Source organism: Nicotiana tomentosiformis, chromosome 12, assembly GCF_000390325.3.
Source record: "Nicotiana tomentosiformis chromosome 12, ASM39032v3, whole genome shotgun sequence".
Classification (NCBI taxonomy): domain Eukaryota; kingdom Viridiplantae; phylum Streptophyta; class Magnoliopsida; order Solanales; family Solanaceae; genus Nicotiana; species Nicotiana tomentosiformis.
Genome location: NC_090823.1, coordinates 47,655,662 through 47,665,934, shown reverse-complemented (window position 1 = coordinate 47,665,934; position 10,273 = coordinate 47,655,662). Strand labels below are relative to the sequence as shown.

The following is a 10,273-nucleotide window of genomic DNA, read 5'->3' as shown; positions in this document are numbered from 1 at the left end:
ATTGATGACTTTTTTACCAACTGCAGGGAGCTATAGTGTTCTCTAAGATTGAATTGAGGTGTAGGTATCACCATTTGAAGATTCCGGACTCTATTATTTTGAAGACGGCATTCAGGACCCACTATGGTCACTATGAGTTTCTAGTGATGTCTTTTGGGCTGACCAATGTCCCAAAAGCATTCATGCATCTGATGAATAGTGTATTCCGGCCATATCTTAATTTATTTGTCATAGTATTTATTGATGATATTCTGGTGTGCTCACGTAGTCAGGAGGAGCATGCACAACATCTGGGGATTGTACTACAGAAGTTGAGGGAGGAGAAACTTTATGCTAAATTCTCCAAGTGTGAGTTCTGGCTCGATTTGATGGCGTTCTTGGGGCACGTGGTGTCCAGTGAGGGGATCAAGGTAGATCCGATGAATATTGAGGTAGGTCAGAGTTGTTATTGGGTGTGTCTTGATACTGGAGGGTAGAGTGATTGCTTATGCTTCATGCCAGTTGAAGCCCCATGAGAAGAACTACCCCTTTCATGAATTAGAAATGGCAAGCCATTGTCCATGCATTGAAGATTTGGAGGCATTATCTCTATGGCATATCTTGTGAGGTATTTACAGATCATCGGAGCCTTCAACAATTGTTCAAGCAAAAGGATCTAAGTTTGAGGCAGCAGAGATGGTTGGAGCTGCTAAAAGATAATGATATTACCATTTTGTATCATCCCAGGAAGGCCAATTTGGTGGCTGATGCCTTGAATAAAAAGGCGATGAGTATGGGTAGCTTGCATATATTCCTGTTAGTGAGAGATCGCTTGCATCAGATGTCCAGGCCTTGGCCAATCAGTTTGTGAGGTTAGATGTTTCGGAGCCTAGTCGAGTTCTAGCTTGCGTGGTTTCTCAGTCTTCTTTATATGATCGCATCTAAGAGCGTAAGTATGTCGACCCCCATTTGCTTGTCCTTAAGGACACGGTTCAGCACAGTGATGCCAAGGAGGTTTCTATTGGAGATGATGGGATGTTGCGGATGTAAGGTCGGATTCGTATGCCTAATGTAGATAGGTTACGTGATTTGATTCTTGAGGAGGCCCATAGTTCGCGGTAGTCCATTCATCCGGGTGCTGCAAAGATGTATCAGGACTTGAGGCATCACTATTAGTGGAGGAGAATGAAGAAAGATATAGTGTAGTTTTTAGCTCTGTGCTTGAACTGTCAGCAGGTGAAGTACAAACATCAAAGGCTAGGTGATTTGCTTCAGAGGCTTGATATTCTTGAGTGGAAATGGGAGCGTATCACCATGGACTTTGTAATTGGGATCTCACGGACTTTGATGAAATTTGATGCTATTTGGGTGATTGTGGACCGATTGACTAAGTCCGCACATTTCGTTCCAGTTGGGACTACTTATTCTTCAGAGTGGTTGGCTGAGATATATATCCACAAGATTGTTCGCCTTCACGGTGTGCCAGAGTCCATTATTTATGATCGGGGCACGCGGTTCACATCGCAGTTTTGGAGAGCAGTACAGCGAGAGTTAGACACACGGGTTGAGTTGAATACAACATTCCATCCTCAAATACACAGACAGTCCGAGCGCACCATTCAAATATTGAAGGATATGCTATGTGTTTGTGTCATGGATTTCGGGGGTTCTTGGGATCAGTTTCTACGGATTATAGAGTTTGCTTACAACAACAACTACCAATCGAGTATTCAGATGGCTCCGTATGAGGCCTTATATGGGAGGCGGTGTCGATCTCCAGTTGTATGGTTTGAGCCGGGGGAGGCTAAGCTGTTGGGTACCGATTTGGTTCAGGATGCTTTGGACAAGGTCAAGTTGATTCAGGATCGGCTTCGCACAGCACAATCTAGACAAAAGAGTTATGCCGATTAGAAGATTCGTGGTGTTGCCTACATGGTGGGAGAGAATGTATCGCTCAGAGTTTCACCTATGAAGGGTGTTATGAGGTTCGGAAAGAAGGGCAAGTTGAGCCCTCGGTATATTGGCACGTTTGAGGTGCCTAAAAGCATTGGAGAGGTGGCTTACAAGCTTGCATTGCCATCTAGTCTATTAAGTGTTCACCTAGTGTTTCATGTTTCCATGTCCCAGAAGTATTTTAGTGATCCATCTCATGTTTTGGACTTCAACACTGTTCTGTTATATGGGCATTTGACTTATGATGTTGAGCCAGTGGCCATTTTGGATCGGCAGGTTCGAAAGTTGAGATCAAAGAATATAGATTCTGTGAAAGTTCAGTGGAGAGGTCAGCCACTCAAGAAGGCTACTTGAGAGACCGAGCAAGAGATGTGGAGCAGCTATCCACACCTATTTTAGACTCCAGGTATGATTCTAGACCCGCTCGAAGATGAATGTTTGTTTAAGAGGAGGAGAATATAACGACTCGGTCGGTCGTTTTGAGTATTGTAGCCCTCATTCCCCCTCTTTTGCTTATTTTATATTTTGTTGTTGTTATATGACTTGCCAGGGTGGTTGGTTTGGTTTCGGGGATGTTTTAGAATAAATTGAGACATTTAGTCCCAAGGTTTGAAACCTAAGTTAAAAGAGTTGAACGGATATTGAATTATGTGTAAATGACTCCAGAATGGAGTTTTGATGTTTGCGATAGCTCCGTATGGTGATTTTGGACTTCGGAGCATGTCCAGATATCGGTTTGGAGGCCCATAAGTGATTTTGGCTTGAATTGGTGAAAGTTGGAAAAAATTGAAGGTTAGAGAGTTGAGAAGTTTGACCGAGAGTTAAATTTGTTGATACGGGGCTTGGATTTTGGTTTCAAAAGTTGGAATAGGTCGTTGTGTTATTTATGACTTGTGTGCAAAATTTGAGGTCAATCGGAGTTGGTTTGATAGGTTTCAACATCGATTGTAAAAGTTAGAAATCCATTAGTTTCAATAGGCTTGAATTCGAGTGTGATTTGTGTTTTTGATGTGATTTGTATCCTCGAATAAGTTTGTATGATGTTTTAGGATGGGTTGGTATGTTCAGATGGGGTCCCGGGGGCCTCGGGTGTGATTCAGATTCAAATCAGATTGAATTTTGGACTTGTGTAATTGTTGGTGTGAGCAATTCTGGTGCCACCGCATGTGTGTGAATTTGGCCGCAGGTGCGGAGCCGCAAAAGCAACCAAGGGGTTGCAAAAGTGGCTCTGAGTGAGGTTGGGGAGTTGTGCAGGTGAGAGGGGCTTTCCGCACCTGCGGGATCGCAAATGCGGGACGGTGGTCGCAGATGTGGTTAGGCGAAGGGCATGAGCTTTTCGGAGAACTAGAGTGTTGGGCGCAGATGCGCCTCCGCAGAAGTGAAAGTGGAGGGCCTCAAGTTAAACCACAAAAGCGGAATTGTGGCTACACCTGTGTGACCGCAGAAGCGGTTAAGTGAACCGTAGGTGCGAGATGCCTGGCAGAAAACATATAAACGAGGGTTAGAGTATTTTCTTCATTTTTGGACTTTTAGAGCTCAGATTGAGGCAATTGTTTTAGGGGTTTTCATCTAGATTGAAGAGGTAAGTGATTTTTTATCACTTTTGTCCATGTATTTTTAATACCCATTGATTATTTCACCTATTTATCATGAATTTAAGTTAGAATTTGGGGATTTTTTACCAATATATTGGAGAGTAAGATTTGAGGGTATGGTTAGACTCGTTATTGAATGGGTGTTCTGATTTTGTGAATTTTTTCAGATTCCGAGGCGTGGGCCCAAGGTTGAGATTTTGGGTTGACTTTTTGAATTTGGTTAAAGAACTTAGTTTTATCGTATTTGATCGATTCCTGTAGCTTGTATTGATTATATTAAGTTGTTTGTGGCTAGATTCGAGTTGCCGAGGGTCTATCGGAAATATCCTCTCTACCTCGCCATGTAGGGGTAAGGTCTGCGTACACACTACCCTCCCCAGACCCCACTTGTGGGATTATACTGGTATGTTGTTGTTGTTGTGGCTAGATTCGAGTTATTCGAAGGATGATTCTCGAGGCAAATGTTTGTTAGAGCTTTGAGTTGCACACTTTGAGGTAAGTAACACTTCTAAACTTGATACTGAGGGTATGAATCCCAGGATTTCGTATTATATGGTTGGTGTTAATGTGACGCACATGCTAGGTGACGAGTGTGTGGACGTGCACTGTGGAGTTTATAAACATCAACTCGGAGTCGGATTTGGATGAAACTAGTATGGTTGAACTCGTATTTGAATGAGTTTTAAGAATTTATGAGTTTTATCGGGTTTTGAGGTGCGGGACCGGGTTGACCTTTTGGTTAACTTTGCGTATTTGATTAATGATTCGACCTTTATCATTTGGGTTAGTTACCTAAGACATTATTTGATATTCTTGAGTTGCTTTTGGCTAGATTTGAGCCATTCGAAAGTCGATTAGTGCAGATTGGCATTTTTTAGAGTATCATTTTAGCCTGCTCGAGGTAAGTATATTACTAATCATTGTTGAAGCATTAGTTACCTTAATTATTTGTGATAGCTACGTGATATTGATGGCGTACATGTGAGGGGTTGAGCCCATGTGTGTGCATTGGGGTGTTATTCATGCTCGGGGTAGTGCTTAGACTATGATATGCCTTGAATTGATTGCTAAGCTTCATGTTGTGTTGTTTCTTATGTTTGTACCCCTTTGTGAGCTATTTGAACCATGTTTGAGGTTACATATAGGTTAATCTCCTGATTGAACTTGATAATTGCTACTTCGTGATATAATTGCTTGATTTGAGCTATGGTAGCACACTTTGCACATGCATACACTTTAGCATGTAACTTATATCAGTCCGAGAGCATGCAATTGGTATCCATTGTTCATGTAAATGTCATCTTGTATATCACCCTTCTATGTGATGTGGTGTTGGACTGGTAGCCCGTGAGTTGTCTGTGCGGCTTGGAGAGATTATTGGTACGTGAGTTGTCCGTGCAGTTGATGTATGATAACACGTGAGTTGTCCGTGCAGATCTGAGATATTGTTACTATTGGCACGTGAGTTGTGCGTGCAGCACATGAGTTGTCCGTTCATATCTGAGATATTGTTACTACTGGCACGTCAGTGTTCTATGCAGAACATGAGTTGTCGGTGCGATTGATATATTATTGGCATGTGAGTTATCCGTGTAGCGTGTGGATATGGATCCATCCCCCTAGGGTTACCCTCTCATGTTTCTCTCTTGATGATGTACACACGGTATGAGGAAATTTGATTAGTGGTTTAGTTCGGTTATTGTATTTTCGATGTGGGCCTTAAAGTCGTATTGTGATTTATATCTGGAACGGGTTGCATTCCGCAACGAATTGATATTTGGTTATTGAATTTCTTATTTACTTTCAATTTCCTTGGATGTATATTCCTTGGATGTATACATAATTTTTGTTGCATCTCTTCTCTATTTGCTAGCTTCGGAATGTATACATGCCTTTATGCATATCTTCTTTATATGCCACCTTACTTGATTAGATGAGACACGATACATATCTTCTCTATATGTGAATCCATGTGACTTGACTTGTTTAATCACACATATCTTCTCTATATGAAATTTTGATGATTTAATGATATTGGACGCATATCTTTTTTATGTAGTGGAGTGTTAACTAAAAAAGAGCATGTTGCGTTACTTTAGGCACCAAGGAGGCTTATTTGTGATTTTTGACTTGATAGCATTTTTTGTTTTATATCTATGAGATATATGAATTGAACAGGTTATTAGCGAGTATCATGTATAATTATTGCAACTATTACCTCGCCGAGGTTAGTTTTGATACTTTCTGAGTACATGGAGTCGGTTATACTCATACTACACTTCTGCACCTTGCGTGCAGATTCTGGAGCTGAGATGTTATGTACCTTCTTTATGGATATAGCTACCACTTGACCTTGGTAATTTTAGATTCGTACTTTGTTTATGTATATTCCAAACAGATGTTCTATTTATTGCATACCATCTTTGTAAATCTTAACCATAGTGGCTCATGACTTGTATTACCAATCCTTGGGTTATTGTATGACAATTCAGTTATTTTACTTCTTGATTTCTTATTATTTTCATTATAATTATGTTGACTATTGTTTGGCTTACCTAGTGGGTTGGTTAGGTTCCATCATGACTAGGTGGATTTTGGGTCGTGATAAGTTGGTATCAGAGCTCTAGGTTCATAGTTTCTACAAGTCATGAGCAAATGTCTAGTAGAGTATTGTGGATCGGTATGATGACGTCCATGCCTATCTTCGAGAGGCTACAGGGCATGTAGGAAACTTCCCATCTTTCTTTCCTTTTCGTGCGGCATTGATTCAGCGTCAAGCGTATCTCTTTAATTTCTTTCAATCCACTCGCATGTTATATTGAGCACTCGGTATTAGCTGGGCATGGATGGCTTTCGATGTCATGGATGAGGTGAGAGATGTATTATCTATGTTGTGGAGGTAGCCCAGTCTAGAGGACTTGAGGTGTCACGCCCCAACATCGGGGAGCGCGACCGGCGCTCAACCAAGTGAACCCGGTCGAGCAAGCCTATTAAACCTTTTCCTACCTGACTCATTCATAATCCAAAAAGGGATCGCATCACCATTTGTAAAACAGGGGAGAGAACAGTTATATAAATATATAAACGTTGCTAGTTCATTTTTTCGTATATACATTATGCCATAGTTGAGTTTCCAAAATACAACTTGATCCAACGACCACCCTAACATACATACATGACCCACATAAACGTCTACGGAGCCTCTAAGGGTACAAAAGAGCAACATGACAATGTCGGCAACAAGGGGGCTATACCTAAAAATATGAAAACTTATACAAAAGAAGGACTACATGACTCCTGGGAGAAATGGGGCTCACCAAGACTGCTGTGAGGAGAGAAAGAGAGCACCACTATCTGCGATCGACACTATCTGCGATGGAACCACCTACATCTATTTAGAGATGTAGCGCCCCCGGGAAAAGGGACGTTAGTACTATCGAATAGTACTAGTATGTAAGGCAAACACCAATCTTAATAGAATGAACAGTGAAACAAAGAGAAGGCAGTCATAATAATCAGTAAGTACTTCATATAAATACAAAGAAACACCAAGTAAGGATAACATAGTTTCCAATTCAATCTTTCCTTCTTTTTAGATTAATAATCTTTAGTGCCAAAGCCAAAACTCACAATGCCACCATATTTTTACATGGAGTCCGGTCTCGGCCCGACTAACTAAGCCAGCTCAAGTGAGACATATCCATATCCACCATCTAAGTCAATAATTCCAACACAAATGCCACCATGTACAGCATGGCGTCCGATCTCGGCCCGATCGGCTAAGCCATCTCACTTGAGACATAACCTCTTTCAATTGTTCACTCAATTCACATTTCTTTCCCATCTTTCGTTACATGGCACAAACAACCTCATTTATTAAGTAGTTCTTGGTACTTGGGAACATTTTACAATTCAAGTCTTTTCCCTTTTTATCCATTCAAATAACGTCATCATTCATGTCGATAAGTACCATCACATAAGGCATTGCACATATAAGGGAAGGAATTTGGAAAATCATAATAACGTTCTCAAGTAGCATGATGACATGGTAAACATCTAAAACAATTAGGGAACATAAATCTTTCAACCCAACACACTAAGGCAAACAAATCTGGTATGATTAAGTCGGAACTTACACCAATTATTCGGACACCAGGAGTTCGATTCTAAGAAGAAGAGAGTTAGCCATACATACCTCAATTGTACTTCTTTAGACTCTATAATTATCCCGAACCCTTAGCAACCTCAATCTATTTTAGCAATATACAAATTGAACCCAGAATTAGGAAAATGTTCATAGTTCTAGCTCACTTTTATTTTTCCCACACTCTTTATCACACATGCATGCAAGATAAACCACCCTCATACCCATGAAGTATCACCCTAGTATCCCATTATAGCTATGTTTGAAATTAAGAGCTGGGGTGATGAAGCCTTACCTTTTAGGATGAAGAATTTGGTGCTCTACTTGAATATTTCCAAAGCTTTGAGTTATGGTTGAAGATCAATTTAATGAAAATTTTGTCCCTCCATCTAGAACTGTCTCTCTCACTCTAGAAATATCAGAAATGAGCTTCAAAATAGACTAATGGGGTGTTTTAACGGAATGTGGGTCGGGTTTTAAATTAAGAAAAAGGGTGCCCGACACAGGTCTGCGGTCGCATATGCGACCACATAATGGTTATGCGGTCCGCAAAGTGACCGCAAAAATGGCCTTCAGGGGCCTAAACTTTCGGCCCACGTATGCGACCAGTATGCGGTCCGCATACTTGTTCTACGGTCGCATAATATACCGCAGAACTCCCTCCGCAAAAATCCAAGAGGAATTATGCGATCAATATGCGGTCCGCATATCGATTATGCAGTCGCATAATCGACCGCAAAGATGACCTCAAGTTGGCCAAACTTTCTGCTTCACTCTTAGGCCATTATGCGGTCCGCAGAGTGATTATGCGGCCGCATAATGGGCTACAGAAACGCGTTCTTCTGTGAAACATTTTTCTCTAAGTCCGTAGGGTACTTTTCAATCCAAAAAGTCCGAACCGCGGCGAGCTTGCGAGCCGTGAAGAATTTCTAATATAGTAACGCAAAGATCAATCTGGGCACCACGAAACCCCGAGTTTTTTGGTTAAAATTTTTACGGGTCCTTACATCCTCCCCCACTTAAGATCATTCATCCTCGAATGAGGATCAAGGTTCACTTAACACAGTTTCAGTTATGCCACGTACCATCAGCCCCAAATTTGCCTAACTTCCTAACTTTCTGAAAATTTCGCCAGAGTTTTCTTTGTATTTAGGCCTATCCACCTGTCAGAGAGCCCCTAAAGCACACCTTAGAAACATATATAGAATTAAATGACACAACAGAATGCAAAATAATACCAACCGAAGCCTCATGAGGGACATATAGCTAAAAAGGAGTGTCTTTATATTAGCCGAACAAGTGATACAAACTTTGGGCGGGGGAGGGGGGGTGCAACTTTATAGATATATTACATGGCTATTCAAATAAATAAGGGTACTTCTCTTTCATTTCATTCTCGACTTCCCAAGTTGCTCCTTCGACTTGCTGGTTTCGCCATAATACCTTTACAGATGTAATTTGTTTGTTCCTCAACTTTCGAACCTGTCTGTCAAGGATAGCAATCGGGATCTCTTCATATGACAGTTCTTCACTAACCTCGATGGTCTCAACCGGCACAATAGCAGACAGATCTCCAACTACCTTCTTCAACATGGACACATGGAATACCGGGTGCACTAATAACATCTCAGGTGGTAGCTCAAGCTTGTATGCCACCTGACCTATCCTTTGAATGATTCTATACGGCCCGAAATACCTCGGACTTAATTTCCCTTTCTTTCCAAACCGCATGATCCCCTTCATGGGAGATACCTTCCAGAACACCCAATCGTCTTCCTTGAACTCTAAGTCTCTGCGACGAACATTCGAATAGGATTTTTGACGACTCTGAGCAATTTTCAATCGCTCATTTATGATCTTAACCTTTTCCATAGCCTGATGCACAAGGTCTGGTCCTATTAGTTCAGCTTTTCCAACCTCGAACCACCCAATCAACGATCTACATCTTCTACCATACAAGGCCTCAAACGGCACCATCTGAATACTGGCATGGAAGCTGCTGTTATAAGCAAATTCTATGAGCGGCAAATGATCATCCCAGCTACCCTTCAAGTCAAGCACACAAGCATGCAACATGTCCTCAAGAGTCTGAATAGTCCACTCCGCTTGCCAGTCAGTCTGTGGATGGAAAGCCGTGCTAAGATTTACATGCGTACCCAAACCTTGGTGAAATTTCTTCCAGAAATTAGCTGTGAACTGGGCCCCTCAATCGGAGATGATGGAAACTGGAGTGCCATGAAGCCTGACTATCTCCTTGATTTACAATTGAGCATATTGTTCCGCAGTGTCGGTGGATTTAACCGGCAAAAAGTGAGTTGATTTTCTGAGTTGATCCACAATCACCCAAACTGAGTCAAGCTTATGCGGAGTGCGCGGTAACCCTACCACAAAATCCATTTTGATCATTTCCCATTTCCACATTGGAATTTCTATACTCTGAGCTAACCCATCGGGCCTTTGATGCTCGGCCTTCACCTGTTGACAGTTTGAACATTTTGCCACAAAGTCCGCCACACCTCTCTTCATATCATTCCACCAGTAAACTTCCTTGAGATCATGATACATTTTTGTAGAGCCTGGGTGCACGGAATATCTAGAAGTA

The 10,273-nt window shown here is 41.6% G+C and overlaps 1 protein-coding gene across 1 annotated transcript; it reads right to left on the bottom strand.

Moving 5' to 3' along the window:
- Nucleotides 1-9,027: 9,027 nt before the first annotated feature.
- Nucleotides 9,028-9,543, bottom strand: LOC138902587 (uncharacterized). The gene is made up of 2 exons (XM_070190469.1): nucleotides 9,424-9,543; nucleotides 9,028-9,252 (listed from the first exon to the last, which is right to left on the bottom strand). Exons 1-2 carry the CDS (start codon nucleotides 9,541-9,543, stop codon nucleotides 9,028-9,030), a joined length of 345 nt encoding a protein of 114 aa, XP_070046570.1.
- Between the last annotated feature and the right edge of the window lie 730 nt (nucleotides 9,544-10,273).

Excerpts from the sequence above, each read along its gene's own strand:
- LOC138902587 (XM_070190469.1), bottom strand. The coding sequence starts at position 9,543 with ATGGAAAAGGTTAAGATCATAAATGAGCGATTGAAAATTGCTCAGAGT. Across the intron at positions 9,253-9,423 it reads ACGATTGGGTGTTCTGGAAG|GTAGTTGGAGATCTGTCTGC; the intron begins GTATCTCCCATG and ends ATGTTGAAGAAG.